This window comes from Euleptes europaea, chromosome 10, assembly GCF_029931775.1.
Source record: "Euleptes europaea isolate rEulEur1 chromosome 10, rEulEur1.hap1, whole genome shotgun sequence".
NCBI classification, from domain to species: Eukaryota; Metazoa; Chordata; class Lepidosauria; order Squamata; family Sphaerodactylidae; genus Euleptes; species Euleptes europaea.
Window position 1 is genome coordinate 10,367,929 of NC_079321.1, and position 16,534 is coordinate 10,384,462.

The following is a 16,534-nucleotide window of genomic DNA, read 5'->3' on the forward strand; positions in this document are numbered from 1 at the left end:
GGAGTCCCCAACTTTTTTCGAACCTGTGGACATCTTTGGAGTTCTGACACCGGGTGGTGGGCAGAACTACAAAGTGGTGGCTGGGGTGGTGGGGGTAGAGCCAACCATAAGATGTCAGAGAGTGAGGCTGCGCTGTGTGGAACAGAGGATGTCTTTTAAAATTAACATAGGCCATTGATGCAGGGTCAATTCTGATGCTCGCTCAAAGCTCTTTTTTTAAACACGACCTTTAAAATGCCTATTCACGGTCCCAACGCAAAAGGAGAAATTCCACACACACACCCACACGCCTGCTCCTTCGTTCCTTCCATTAGCAACCGCCGTTTGTATAGCTAACGCACGGCTGTGATTTTGCATTCTTCCTTGAGGGGATTCTTTGAGTCGAGGGCGGAGCAAACACAAAAGGTCACGTTAAAGGGGCTCTTAAATGCGAAGCAGGTATGCGCTGGCTTCGCAGTCACTTCCTGAATGTTGGTTCAGCGTGAAAAACTCAAAAAAATATGCAGCGCAATTCAGCCTGGAACGCACTGCTAATTACCAAGCATAAATGGCCATATTGTTTAAAAATATATTTTCTCGCATACACCCAGTTTACCTTTGGTCATGCAGTGAAGATCTTTGTGGAGGAGTGGCATCTGCAGCCGAAGCAATGTTTTTAAAAATCTGCACAGTCAATCAGATCTGCACAGTGTCCAATCAAATGTTCTGCAAGGCAAAAGACTTACCTGGCCCTGCCCACTCTCTGAATATACTAGGTAGGTGCTAGGAAAGGTGTCAGCAGGCACCGGGGTGCCAAGGGGCCCACGTTGGGGGAACCCAAGGGAACCCCATTCTATGCCGTCATTAAAATAGCAGCCTATTAAGCTTATACCCAGAAACCTTAGAATCATAGAGTTGGAAGGGACCACCAGGGTCATCTAGTCCAACCCCCTGCACAATGCAGGAAATTCACAGCTACCTCCCTCCCACACCCCCAGTGCCCCCTACTCCATGCCCAGAAGATGCTAAGATGCCCTTCCTTTCATGATCTGCTTAAGGTCATAGAATGGGCATTGCTGACAGATGGCCATCTAACCTCTGCTTAAAAACCTCCAGGGAAGGAGAGTCCACCACCTCCCAAGGAAGCCTGTTCCACTGAGTAACCGCTCTGACTGTTAGAAAATTCTTCCTAATGTCTAGACGGAAACTTTGTTGGTCTCAGGTGTTACTGGACTCAAATATAACCAGCCTGGATTGTGGTTCCAATTCAAAAATGATAGTGTTGTAAAAAGCAACGTTTGAACGAAAACAACACCAGGCTATAGAATGGAACAATATGTAATGAAATAGACAAGTAACACAAAACACTACAATGTATAGCAATCTGTATAGTGTCTAAGCATACATGTAAACAAACATTACAGTCCAACCTCACGTCGGGGTAAATAAGACTGTAATGTTTGTTTACATGTGTGCTCAGACACTATATAGATTGCTATACATTGTGGTATTTTGTGGATGGTGGTTCCAGCATGGTGGTTGGGAGGTCTGCAGCAGAGTACTGGGAATCCTGGTTCCCTGGCTGCAATAGGGGTGACCGGGGTACAAAAATCCCTGGGCCCAGGTTGCTCTTGGGGTTCCAAAGAAGGTAGTTCACTAGCGTCCTTTTTTTACCCTCATGCTCTCACCCAGCACCATGCCAGTAATCCTGGGGCTTCAGCATCAGCTCCGAGCCTCTCTAGGAATCCATAGCCACTCATTTCAACCCTTTACTTGACTTGAAGTCGTAGCAAATGCTGTCCCGCAGAGAAAGTGAGTGCTTGCTTTGCTTTCCAGTTAAACAAAAAAAAATAAATGTCAGCGGTTATGAATTCCTAGAGAGGCTTTTCCCTCCTCTTTTCAGCCCTGGTGAGTTCTCTTCTCTCTGTCTGTGGTCGTTTATGCATGGGTACTTTCATTCACATTCACCCCTGTTTTTCTCGGTTGTTCCTTGGAGTTATGCATGAGTTTTCTGTCCATTAGAAATGACCTCGTGCCCAGCCCTCACAGTGTCCAGGTCTTCCCATTCCTCTGTTAACATGACTCTTCCATCTCCCCTGAGCAAAGCCCAGGTGAAATCCCCATGCATAAGGCAAAGCGCGGGACACGCAAGCTTGGTTTCTCTTACAGCCAATTACAGAGTAGCATGTCCAGAGGCGGGGTTTCAAACGCTTCCTGCTTTCTCTGAGCTCTTTCTGAGCAGAAGATGATCTATTTAAAACCAAGGCGGATTTCCTTCCCCCTTCCTTTCAGATTGCTCCGTTTTTTGTTCTTAAAATGCTTTTTTATGCAGCAATTGGTTTTTTTTTGCGGGGGGGGGGTTTCTCTCACAGTAAGCACTACGAGTAAGTCAAGTAAAAAGCATTTAAAGGGGTGGGACTTGATTTGATCTTAGAGACTGCTGGTGTATAGATTCCCAACAAAAAAGTGTGGGCCCAGCCAGCAGTGAACCTCAGGTAAAACTCCCATGCATAAATAACCTGTGTCTCTTCTTTAACGGTGTGTACGCAAGGGCGGCAAAGGGAATCTTTTTTCCAGGGGCCTGTAGTGGTTCTCAGCAGCCCTGATCCTGAGCTCTGCTCAGCGTACAGTGCCTGAGTTTAGGAACTAAGATCAATAACAAAATGCATACCTTGCCAGGCTTGACAAACAGAGATCGGAACTCTCTGAGATACACAGTGAACAGGGAGGCAAACCTGAGAAGCGGAGGCAGTGCCAGGGAGCTGTGAGAAAGACCAGAATCAAGTTGTGACATATCTGTCAGACGGGGTGGGGGGTGGGGGTGTCACTGCTATTATTACAGCCATTTGCTAGAAATGATTCAGCAAGGGCCGTTCCCCGTGAATGGTTTTTATTTTAGGAGTGCGGCCAACATTGTACATTTTTAAATGTCTTTTAATTATATATAATAACGGACAACTCCCGTGCACGTAGGTAATTTGATATAAAATATTTGAATTCGCTGCCCTCCAGGAGAAGGTGTGAGCTCTGTATACCATTTATCTTTTAAAAAATATATTTTGCTTGCTTGCCTCCTTGGTTTTAAAGTTCATTTCTGCTTTGTCTTTATGGTGATTGATTGGGCTTGAAGGTTCTTTGGCTCCGATCCGTAGGCAGCCTGCGAGGGGAATACAGTAGTTGGCTCCCTGTAAGGAGAGCCGGAAAAAAAAGGAACAGAAATGTGATGTAGCAGTTCTGTGCTCTGAAACTCATTTGAAAACCTGCGATGCATACTTTTTTATTAAACAGTAGGAAACAAAGTACATCTCTAAAGGACCCCTGTGTGTCCCCCCCACTCCTCCCCCCCCCCACGGATGAGAAGCTTTCTCTGATCAATACGAGTCAAATCTACGAAAAGTGATAGTGTGCTTTACAAACTCCCAACATATTTATTTAAGCAACTTCAAAGGAAAACAAAGGGCGTGTGCACAGTTTTACTATATTGGCTTTCCAAGTTTTGGCGACTTTCCCAAATAGCAATTTTTATATTTAACAAAAAAAAAAAAAAGTCAAAGAAAGGGGGGAAAGAAAAGACAGATTTAACTGCTTGCAGACTTTTCACGCATGGAAGATGAAGAAAGCTTCTTTTGATGAAGGGTAATTATGTCCAAACAGAGCTGACCCCCCCTCCCCCTATATTTCTTATGATCTTAACGGAAGAAAGTAGGGCTTTCCCTTTGAAGCAACCGGGATTTGGTAGAGGATCTGAAATGCTAGCTCCATTCTTCTGCCAGAGGCGGGATGGAGAAATTGGCCCAGGCTTGTCTCCCAGACATAGAGCAGAGAGCAAGAAAGAAAAGCGTTATCATGACTGATGGGTTTTCATAATACTGTTTGCAATAGCGGGGAAGGACGGCGTTGCTGCCGATAGGAATCCTGTGCTGTTTAGTATGGATTTTCTTGTCTAGATGCACTTTTTGTTTATTTGGTTGTCCTATCCCTGAGACTGAGGGTGGGCTATAACATCCAAAAACACATAATATAATGCAGATAAAAATCTGAGAACATATGTGTTAGAACCCAATTAAAAGTTTACATCAGGCCACCAAAGTCACCCTAAGGCAGTGACGTTGCATGGAACATTTCCCCACAAATACCTTTTTTCTGTGGAAAACTTTCTATTTCGAAAAAGAATTGTTTCCCAAAACCAGGTTGTGAAGTAATGAATGGATTGAATACCCATCGAATTTGGCATGAGATCATCACTAGGAAGTGTGTGTGTGGTAGGGTTGCCAGGTCCCTCTTCGCCACTGGCGGGAGGTTTTTGGGGCGGAGCCTGAGGAGGGAGGGGTTTGGGGAGAGGAGGGACTTCAATGCTATAGAGTCCAGTTGCCAAAGCGGCCATTTTCTCCAGCTGAACTGATCTCTATCAGCTGGAGATCAGTTGTAATAGCAGATCTCCTGCTAGTACCTGGAGGTTGTAGAAAAAATAGACACCACTGTACTGATACTACAAAGTTAGGAAATGAGTACAGGAGCAAAACTGTGTATAACAAAGTGCAAAAATATTTATGAGCTACCACATAGCATCATACATACTGACAATCTATCATCAAACAGTCAAAATCCACAGTTGATGGCATATCCTGGTACATTCCTTCCAAAGTATGCATAAAGCAATATCCAGCTGGTATCTTCAATATGTGTAATCACAGTAGAAAGGGGATACGGCCATTTCAAAATTCTTCTGTTCAGTTCTTCCTCAGCCCCCTCTAAACATATATATAATAAATCACATACAATATTATACTACACATACATACAAAAATACACATATATACATGCAAATATACACATATACTTACAAATAATCAATCCTACGTTATTCCAGCTTCAGAAATTCATGACTGCAGTCGTAATATTCCAGATAGTTGCCAAGTTCCATGTAGGGATACAAACAAATGTAGCAGCATCACCTCCTACCTTGCTACAAGCTAAATAGCTAACTGGTGTGTGTGATACAAGCTCGCATAGTAATTACAGCCCAGACCCAGCGAACTGGTCTGTTTCATTTAAAGGGACATCTACCTAGCATTCAGTCAAGACTTACAAGAAACAAGACAGATCATTCTCCAAATTTAAGCCATAAGGTGTAATGGTGTTCAGAAGATGCATAAAATAAGATTCCTTTTGCCTTAATAGCCTGGAGATCTCCAGCCACCTTCTTGGAAGTTGGCAAATCCTCCATAGCACCCATCAGTGTGTTTCTTTGTGCCCCCTTGCTTCTTTCTCAAAACATTCCTTTTGTAAACCAAACAGTTAATACTAGTTTCTCTCCCAATTTGCTGGAGTAGGAGGTGGTTCAGAGGTATCACCATTATCTTTACAAGGAGCCAGCAATTTGCCTCCACTATGGGAGAATGCCTGGCTTGGAAGCTCGTGCTGTATTTTGATTGGGTGCATGGCAGCCATCTTGGGATAAGTTCCACTTCAAGGCAGCCACTTTGTTATGGCAGTCACTACCTACCTGTAGCAATGGCGGTATGAGACGAGGAGGGGGTAGATGTACCTGGCTTGAGGCTAGAGTTGCCAGTCCTCTTTTCTCAACCCCGGTAGCTTTTGGTGGTGGGGCATGGGGAAAGGAAGCATCAATCAGTCATGATGTCACTTCCTGGTTTTACCCTCAAGTGATGCTACAACGCTGTAGGAATTCTCCAAAATTTGACAGTAAAACCATTGACTTCTGGGGATTTCCTAGAGCAGGGGTCTTCAACGTGGTGCCAACCCCACTTGGGCCAACAAGATAACCTTCTAATGTCTCTGTACTGCTGGTCGTCTACGGCCGGGAGAAAAAACAAGGAGAGAAGGATAGAGCAGAGCAGGGTATCAATTTATTTTTTACCCTACTTCTTCAAAGAAGAAGCAACTTACACACAATAAGCATAACTCATGCTTTAAAATGCACAAAAAGCACTATAGAAGAAGAGTTGGTTTTTATATGCCGACTTTCTCTACCACTTAAGGAAGGATCAAACCGGCTGACAATCACCTTCCCTTCCCCACAACAGACACCCTGTGAGGTAGGTGGGGCTGAGGGAGCTCTAAGAGAACTGTGACTAGCCCCAGGTCACCCAGCTGGCTTCATGTGTAGGCGTGGAGAAACCAATCCCATTCACCAGATCAGAGTCTGCCACTCCAAACCACTGCTCTTAACCGCTACACCACACTGGCTGTCTATAAAAACACCCTGGTGACCATCCCAGGGTAAATACCGCTGACAGTTGTTCAGCTCTCTACCATCTAAATCAGTGGTCCCTAACGTGGTGCTGGTGGTTGCCATGGTGCCTGCCAGCACCTTTCCTGGTGCCCACCAAGTGGGCGAGGTGGAGCTTTTTGCCCAGCAGAGCTTCTGATTGGTTCCGCATGTTAAGAGATCCTGTTAAACAGAGCTTCTGGCTGAAATGTTGAAGAGGTACTATTAGGAGCTATATATAACCTAGCTGCTGGACATTTTGTGATTGTTCCCACCACCCTGTGTGAGAATTTCAAATGTGCCCACCGGCTGAAAAAGGTTGGGGACCCCTGATCTAAATCAACAGTCCTCACAAGCCCCATCCATCCACATAATAATATCCCGAATGCTTGGTACCAGAAGTGTTCCATATTTCGGATCTTTACGTATTTTGGAATATTTGCGTATACATCGTGAGATACCTTGGAGGAAAGGACCCAGGTCAAAACATGAAATTCATTTATGTTTATGCATGTTTATATACACTTTATACACATAGCCTGAATTTACTTTTAAACAATATTTAAATAATTTTGTGTATATTGAACCATCAGAAAGCAGCTTGTTGCTCTGCTGAGGGCCTGTAATGCCTGTGTTTCGGCTCAAAATGTCCATATTCCAGATCTTTCCATATTTTGGATGTCTGAATAAGGAGCAGTTTTTTTTTTACGATCATTTGACCCTAAAAATAGAACACATCTAATCAAAAGTAACATAAATTTGTAATAAAAACAGTATCAGTCAGACAAAGAGTCCACAAAATAAAATATATCAATAAAATACCATATGTAAAGAGGCAAATAAGCTACCTTCTAAAATATTTATCAAATTTTACCTATTTGTAAATTGCATCAATTCTGGGCTTATATATAGCAACACAAAATTTGGCCACACATCTCAAAGTTTGTGGGTTACTGTCTTCCAGTAGTCGTTGGATACAAATTTTATCAGGTAGCCCTATATTATTTCTTAAAATTTCTTGGATAGTCTTAGATCTTAACTCATGATAGAGAGGGCAGTATAGGGTCTCAGTTTCTTCACCATTGCACAGGCAGACTCTCTCGGAAAGAGGAGTTTTTTTAATATCTGTCTTCTAGGGTACTCAACCTGTAATGCCCACCTTTCTCCCAGACATCCCAGGACCCAAGCCACGTGAAAACCACATAACAACCACATTAAAACACTGAAATAAAGCAAACGTTAAAACAACACTTTAAAAATGGGACTAAAAACAATTTACGCCTCAACCAGCGGGGGATTCTCTTTTTGCCCAATCTCAGGCTGCCCGAAGGTTCTCCAGAGCTGCTTTGTTTTGCCAGGACAGTGGGAGCCGCCCGACTTCTGGGAGGCTAAGCAATTCAATTCAAGACCTTTACTGGCATACAATACAATAAGTGATCCATACAAATGATGAATAACTATAGGAAAAATAAGGAATATAGGACACCATCAATCATTAACCTTCTTCAATCTGTTTTTGATTACTGAACTTAAAAAAACAGCTACTTTTTCAGTTATTTCGGTTGACAAGTCATTAAGAAAAATTTTCAGGGCCTCCGAGTGTCCTGACATATTAGTTAGGATCAAATAGATTGTAACGAATAACATCAAACTGAGGACAATAAAGAAGGATATGGGAAACCGACTCAATTGAACTTGAGTTGCAGGGACGTAGCCTCGCCGAATGCCTGGTTTGGTGAGGCTAAGCAAGATGCATGAGGCTGCCACTGAAACAGCCTGATCCCAGACAGCGGCAGAAAGGGCCCAGTGGGGTTACTGGTAATAGACCTTGGAGGAAAGGTTAGAGCTGCTACTCAGAAACATGCAGGGAGAAATGGTCCTTCGTGTATATAGGCCACAGGTCACAAAGGGCGTTAAAGATGCTTTCTGTCAATACGAAAATAATGACCATACACTTGAGGAGGGGCCGTGGCTCAGTGGGAGAGCATCTGCTTGGCACGCAGGAGGTCTCAGGTTCAATTCCCAGCATCTCCAGTTAAAGGGCCGAAGCAAATAGGTGATGTGAAAGACCTCAGCCTGAGACCCTGGAGAGCCGCTGCCGGTCTTAGTAGACAATACTGATTTTGATGGACCCAAGGGTCTGATTCAGTATAAGGCAGCTTCATGTGTTCCCTTGTTTGTCATATAGATATATGTGCAGATGTATTATTTATTTCCTAAGAGTCAAAAATAGGTTGTAAGATGGCCGCTCGTTGCTAATTAGGACACAACCCAATAGTGGCCCGTCGATAGAAGGGTTTCTGTCGATTTCAGCGGTCTTCAGGAATGGATCTATTGTATTAATGTTAGTCTGCCCCTTGCTCACGAGCCATTTCCTAACACCAAGGCTTCTGAGAGGAATTTTATAGGGTGGTGCAAAAAAAATTTTCAGGGCCCCTTTCCTGCTCCATTAGCCATTTTTTAAAATCCACAATGGATTTAATCATAGGATCAAACAAAGGTATAGAGGGTGAGACGGGTGGAATGGAGCACTTCACTGATTTTCTGCATTTGAGGCCTTATGCTGCTATAGTCCCGCCTACATGATAAAGAGTGAAATGAGGGGTCAGAGAGAAGAATGCACATTTGAACATCTTTATATGGTACAATGCTGTGTAAAAGGTAAAGGTCCCCTTTACCGGGTCATTCGTGACCCATGGGGTGATGTCACATCCCGATGTTTACTAGGCAGACTTTGTTTACGGGGTGGTTTGCCAGTGCCTTCCCCAGTCATCTTCCCTTTCCCCCCAGCAAGCTGGGTACTCATTTTACCTATCTCGGAAGGATGGAAGGCTGAGTCGACCTTGAGCCGGCTACCTAAAACCAACTTCCGTAGGGATCGAACTCAGGTCATGAGCAGAGCTTGGACTGCAGTACTGCAGCTTACCACTCTGCGCCACGGGGCTCCTACAATGCTGTGTAGGCCAACAGAACATATAAATTCTAGTCTTCATATGCAAACTTTTTAATGGGACTCCAGGAAACTCTCGAGCCACCCTGTACTCCCTTTGGGTATCTTTGGCCCCCTCTGGGCTGATCAGCCCTGGTGCGATGCACTAGCTGACCCCCCCAATAGGTCCTGCCTATCACCCAGGGATCCATAGCTCAAGTAGGGGTGGAACTGAGATCCATAACAGCCCCATAACAGAGAGCCAGTGTGGTGTAGTGGTTAAGATTAGTGGTTTGGAGCGGTGGAGTCTGGAGAACCGGTTTTGATTTCCCACTCCTACTCATGAAGCCAGCTGGGTGACCTTGGACTAGTCACAGTTCTATTAAGAGCTCTCTCAGCCCCACCTCCCCACAGGGTGTCTGTTGTGGGGAGGGGAAGGGAAGGTGATGGTAAGCCTGTTTGATTCTCCCTTAAGTGGCAGAAAAAGTCGGCATATAAAAACCAACTCTTCTTCATCATCTTCATCTAACTTCCAGTTTCTGGGATTCTTTGGAGGGAGTCTCAGTAGTTCAAAACTAGATGTGTTGCAAAGTGTTGATGTGTCCTTAATTTTTTTAGTGTAGTGTTTGAGCGCGGTGGTTTGGAGCGGTGGACTCCAATCTGGAGAACTGAGTTTGATTCCCCTCTCCTCCACATGAAGCCAGCTGGGTGACCTTGGGCTAGTTACTGCTCTCTGAGAGCTCTCTCAGCCCCACCTACCTCACAGGGTGTCTGTTGTGGGGAGGGGAAGGGAAGGTGATTGTAAACCGGTTTGATTCTGCCTTAAGTGGCAGAGAAAGTCGGCATATAACAACCAACTCTTCTTCTTCTTAATGGACATCATTAGTTAATCGGTTTGAGTTTTTGCCGTGCCACCAGATAAGTACAAGAGGCAGGAAAGGAGGCTTTGCAGTGTTGGGGTTGTGGGCGGGTACGTCAGCGCAAATATTTGAAATCAGGATGTTGGGCCCTTAAATTAATCACAACAGCATCTGGCTGCAAAATCTGTACCGTCTGGAGCGTGCTGTGTGTGCTTCCAGGGTAATTTCTCTCCTCAACATATGTCAGTTCTGCCTGTTAGAATGTCAACTCCACTCAGATGTGTTAATGACGAAGAATGCACAGTTCGGGGGGGGGGGGGGACACACGAAAGCCGTAATGCCAGATGACTCCCGAGCTGGTGAGGTTCATAAAAAAAAGCACTAAAACGAGTAATTAGCTACCAGAAGTAAATTTTAAGGTCACAGAGAAACTAGTAAAAAGAGTGTGTGTGGGAAATCGGCAGACGGGAAAAGAATCGTGAGCGCCAGGTGGCCATAGGTAGGCACTTTTAAAAGCTTATTTTGAAGAGTGTTGAAGAGTGTGCTTAACTCTCCCACTGAATTCAGTGACACTGTCTTGGTCAAGGAAAAGTGAGGTATAAATATTTAAATATGATAACCATCTTCAAGTACTTGAAGGGCTGTCATGTAGAGGAGGGTGCGGAGTTGTTTTCTGTTGCCCCAGAAGGTCAGACCAGAACCAACGGGTTGACATTAGATCAAAAGAGTTTCCGTCTAGACATTAGGAAGAATTTTCTGACAGAGCGGTTCCTCAGTGGAACAGGCTTCCTCGGGAGGTGGTAAGCTCTCCTCCCCTGGAGGTTTTTATGCAGAGGCTAGATGTCCATCTGTCAGCAATGCTGATTCTATGACCTTAGGCAGATCATGAGAGGGAGGGCATCTTGGGCATCTTCTGGGCATGGAGTAATGGTCACTGGGTGTGTGTGGGGGAGGTAGTTGTGAATTTCCTGCATTGTGCAGGGGGTTGGACTAGATGACCCTGGTGGTCCCTTCCAACTCTGTGATTCTATGAAATAATAAAATGGGGATTCAAAGTACGTAACTTTGGTGGGGTTTTTTTCAGAGAGTAGCCATGTTGGTCCGCAGTAGAACAACTAGATTTGAGTCCAGTAGCACCTTAGAGACCAAGACGTTTTGCAGGGTATAAGCTTTTAAGAGTCAAATCGCACTTCATTGAATACATCTGATGTATATCTACTTGGTGGGATTGTGTCCTTGATCTTTTAGATACCTTATTTGCACCCAGGATGCGGAGAAAACAGAACATTTTCAGTGATCATAGAGCAATCCTTATCAGGTCTGTTTGGAAATCAGGCCCATTTTATTCACTGGATCTTAGTTCGAGGAAGTTTTTTTAAAAGGAATGTAGCCCTAAATACTATATATACAGTTGGGGAACTGCTGTGTGAAATTCACTAATGCTGAAGTACATTTAACTCACTAAATTTTATTATATGTGTATATATATTATCTATATATAGAAACATTTTCTAGAAATACCTCAAGGATGCTAATCTGTTATGCCTGAGGCCTTGCTGGAGTCATATTTTTAATATGACGGGGCCAGAGTTTCCCACTGTGTCATCTTCACACTGTTTTATTGCTTATTTTAATTGTTATTTGCAGTTTGCCAATGCCATTGGGCAGATTACCATATTTCCAGCTCAGTTTATTACCGATCCTGTGGGGTGAAATGCCATTATACTATATTAAAAGGAGCCCTGGCTATTCTTCTCTGTCTGGTTTTCATTGTTTTTTGACTACAAGCAAGTCTAAGCTTAAGGAGGTGCAGCAGGACTTTGGTCTCCCCGGGTTTAACTACGGTGTTCAGAAAGCTCAGTTATTCTACAAAATTAGGTATCTGGAAAGTGTGCCATTATTGTTGTTGTTATTATCCAACAAGTTTGTAGAAAAATGTTCCTTCTGTGTAAATGGGCCCAATCTGCGGAATTAAGTATCCGCAGATGGACCCACACTTCACTATTAGATATAAGATGATGATGACGACGACTGATGATGATGATTATCTTTAAAGGGAGCAGGAACCTCTCATCCTTCTTCTCACGTTTGTAACCAAATGCATGTTATGAAGGGTCGAGTCTGCACTCATGGTTACTTGGCGACTTTCCCCCTGCCCACAGTCTCCTCTGATATGCATTCCCGGATGTGATAACATACTAGGAATGCATGATCTGAATACTGTGCATTGTTTGGCTGCTTACATTAAAAATGATGACGTTTACTGCCGACGGGTAGTCTAGGTACATATCTGAATGTGTTAAGCTTGCAAGATAAATTTGGGCTGTTGTTGAAGATTGCCATCTCTCTTACAACTGTACGCACATCTCAACAGGACTTGAGAGATCATATAAGTGAGTGCAGGATTGTATCTCCAAATAAATTAATAATTGGCAAAATCAGTAATTCTAAGACTTACTTCTGTCAGCAGGTGTCCTTGGCAGTTCCCAGAGACACCTGGGGCAGCTGTCTTTGTACATTTGGGGGCTTAAATGTCACCAGTGGATTTGTGCACACAATAGCTGAATTAAGTTCTACTGCTGCACAGACATAATATAGTAAATTGATTGCACTCTGTATTTAGTAGCTTTATTTTGAATAAATAGGATTAGGATGAGATGACTTAATTGTAGATATTTTTTGTGCAGTCAAATGGGCTGTTTCACAAGTAAGTAGATTCATGACGAGCCTTGTTAAGCTGTTATTCAGCCGCATGCCTCTTAATGAGAATTTCTTCCTGCAGCATTCGGGTAGTCTGACCACAGAGTCCATCATCTTTAGATCTGCATGTTCAGAAGGAGCATCCTCACTATTTTAAGTTCCACCTGTTGGGATATGGTTGCCAAGCCCCTGCCAGGGGTGGGGAATCTACCACCCCCAGCTGCTACCCCCCACTGCCGATCAGCTGGCCGGCGGGGAAACTTACCGGCAGTGGGGGAAAGCCTTGCTTGGCATGGTAGTGATATTGCCCATGGCAGTGCGACATCACTTCCATTGTGCACTGGAAGTGACGTCATCATGTCACCAATTACATGGGACACTCTGGTATTTGGGCAAAACCTCTATGGTAAAAATGGCTTCTACCATAGACTCTTTGTTCAAATACCGGAGTATCCTCTCTTATCAGGTTCTCTGCAATAGAAGATGGCAAAATGATACGCGGATGTTACACTGCTATAACATTTTGATCAAATTCATAAATAAGAAATAAAACAGTGTTGCGCTTACTTGTAACTGTTGTTTATCGAGTGGTCCTCTGTGCAGAAAGACATGGGAACTGTGCATGCGCAGGCCTGCGCACGTGCAGTTCCCATGTTTACCTGCACAGAGGCCACAAAGGTGAAAACAGTGTTGCACTTAACTGTAACTTGTTCATCAAGTGCTCCTCTGTGCAGGCAGACATGGAAACTGTATGCACAGGCCAGCGGCTGGCCTGTGCATGCGCAGTTCCCATGTGGGACTGCACAGAGGCCATGAAGGTGAATCATGAATAATATCCGTGACTTACCAGAACAGCAGTCACAAATCAGATTCCCCACACCCAAGGCTTGCCAATTAAAACCACCGAGTGGTAAAGATGAAAACCAAAAGTGTTCTACCTCCCCCCTCAAGTTTTTCAGAGGAGTTGGTAACAGCTGTCTTCTGCCTGTCTGGCTTCATTCCTTCCCGCAGAAATAATGCAACTTTTGGGGGAGGGGTATTTGTACCATCCCTCAGTATGTCATGTTTAAAATCACAGATTTAATTGTAAACTCGGGGGTCCAAGTGCTGGAACTCGGCGTGGCCACAAAGCATGCCTTCTGACTCCATGGGACGGCGAGGTTCCCTTGAAAAGTTCACTGTCACGTCCTCTCCCTTTTGAAAAATATATATCCAAGATGATCCGAAGCCGCATGCCCGATAATGAATGATGTGTGGCTTCGGAGCAGGTTCGTAGAGCCGGGATTGACAAGAAAGGCCGGTTACGAGATTTGACAGCCCCGGACCTGTTCCCTATTAGATCCCTATAACCTGTTCTGTATTATCCTTTGAAAAGGCTGTATTAAGTTTTATGCTGGTACATATTGTTTAAGATTTGGGGTTTTTGATTTAAAGCTCACCAGAGCCCGCCGAAGGGGATGAGGGAAAAAGAGTCACCGGTTAAAGAGAAAAAGGGATTTTTAAAAAAAAAATTAAAAAAAAGATTCGGGTAAAGAAAGAGTCTCACTGAGGCCTCAGATCGCGGCCTGCTTTATTGACTCACTGCCGCCCGCCCACCGCTTCCTGTCTTGAAACAGTTTTGCAGTTGGGACTATCTGAGATGACTAACGGGCGCGTATCTAACTGATTAAAACTGTCAGTGACTCTGCAGAACAGAAGGACGCAGTCTTCGGGGCTGGCTCCTCTCTCCTCTCTCCACCGTTACGTCTCTCAACTCTGTTAGCAGTTGCATGTAAAGCGTGGAGGCTTTTATGTGCTGACTTGCAGATTATTATTTCCCCCCCAGTTGGAACTTATTTTTATGCACGCCAAGCAACTTTTCACAGCGAATAGGGGTTTTTCAGGGCTCGGTAGATGGACTGGGCCTAAGTAAGTTTTTAAAAAACACGCGCGCGCGCGAATGCAAAAAACCCAAACAAAAAAAAAACCCCTCTCCAGTCTTTTCCGGTGACGATGATATCATCTTATTACCACAAGCGTATTAAAATCAGGAGACACTAGCTCACCGGTAAACGGTTCCCCAGAGCGAAATATTCGTTTCACGTCGCACTGTGGTAGGGTCAAGCAAATTAAATAACAAAAACGACGTGAGGTAAAAGATGAAAAGTGCACATTCCTTTCAGTTGCGCGGCGTTACGAACGGTGCTTTTGCTCAAGTGAACAGATTTACGCTGGTCTGAATGGCGGCGTGGAATTTGTCTTTCTGCTTGGAGTGATTTCCAGTTCTGCTGGGATGTTGTGAGTTCACAGAAAATGCTATCTCGTGTTGCATGTCCAAACTGGCTCAATTGGTGTGTGTGTGGAATGCCTAGTGCAGAGATGAGTACTTCTTCCAACATTAGGCTTCTGCCAGTCTGTACAGCTGACCTCCTGTATGCAAGGGGCCGTGGCTCAGTGGCAGAGCATCTGCTTGGCATGCAGAAGGTCCCAGGTTCAATCCCCGGCATCTCCAGTTAAAGGGACCAGGCAAGTAGGTGATGTGAAAGACCTCCTGCCTGAGACCCTGGAGAGCCGCTGCCGGTCTGAGTAGACAATACTGATTTGGATGGACCAAGGGTCTGATTCAGTATAAGGCAGCTTCATGTGTTCATGTGTGTTCAAGGCATGGCTGACTTTTCATTTATTTATTTATATACCATTTTCCTCCCCACAGTTGGCACTCCAAACTGCTTAGAACACCGTTCTTCCCTCCCCCCCATTCTCTCACAACAATCCTGTGAGGTAGGCCAGGCCGAGAATTTTTGACGGGCCCACGGTCACCCAGCGAGCATCCATGACAGAAGCGGGGATTCGAACCCTTGGTAGCTCAGGCCCCTGGTCCACCACTTTATCCACTGCAATACAGTAGCTCTCCAGACTTTAAATAGATAAGGAACCTGCCTTGTTTTGGGGCCCCGTTGCGGCATCAGAAGCTGTAGGCTAGACATCTCCTGTGAGGGAATGCTGTCAGCTGCCCTGAGTGGGTCCAGTCCCAAAGCAGTAAGGGGGTTATCGACTTGACATTCAAAGGCACTGCCCCTGTGCAACCTCTACTTATTTCTCCACCATTCTGTCATAATATAAGAAGAAATGTTAAATTTGCAATACTTGGCCAGGTTCCAAGCATTAGAATGAAATGGAAGCCATATATATATGTGTGCTACGTAGCTTGAAGTTTCAGATTTTGGGGTGGGGGATTGTGATAACTTCTTTCTTGAGAAAATGTGTAACCATATCATCATAGCCATTCCTCTTCTTCTTTCCCTCTCCCCCTCTTTTCACCCTTCCTTACAGGGAAGAGCTTTACTTTGACAATAACGGTCCTTACAAATCCCCCCCAAGTCGCTACATACCACAGAGCTATCAAGGTGACAGTGGACGGACCACGGGAGCCAAGGAGTAAGTATTCTGTTCTCTGTTTGCGATCTAGAGTCCGGTGCTGTTGGTCTGTGGTGGTAGAACATCTAAGGAATGTCTGATCCAGTGTCTTCCCCCAAATATCCCGAGCCCGATTCTCCCCTATGCAGTAGCCCCCGATCCAACAAAGAGAGGGCTATTGCTAAGCGGTCCTTTGCCGTTCCATTAATAGGATTTAGAAATAAGGGTCCCGATTAATTAAGGGCACTGGGTAACCCCTGATGGATTCACTGCAGCTTATGACTTGGAGAAACAGTTCATGCAATATCTGAACAGTGTGGCTACGGCCAGGGACTCAAATTGCCTGAGGCACCTCTCTCCACATAAACTTGGGTAAATCTGCATCCACATAGTTCAGGGCAATAATGTCCATGACTGGAGCCCCTTATCCCTAATTAT

The 16,534-nt window shown here is 44.6% G+C and overlaps 1 protein-coding gene across 4 annotated transcripts in view; it reads left to right on the forward strand.

Moving 5' to 3' along the window:
- The window catches only part of RUNX2 (RUNX family transcription factor 2), a 292,808-nt gene that overhangs the window by 113,809 nt on the left and 162,465 nt on the right, over positions 1–16,534 (forward strand). For all 4 annotated transcript variants that reach the window (XM_056856377.1, XM_056856376.1, XM_056856378.1 and 1 more), the window contains one exon: positions 16,013–16,117. In XM_056856377.1, the coding sequence (XP_056712355.1) occupies positions 16,013–16,117 (105 nt within the window). The remainder of the gene's footprint in view (positions 1–16,012; positions 16,118–16,534) is intronic.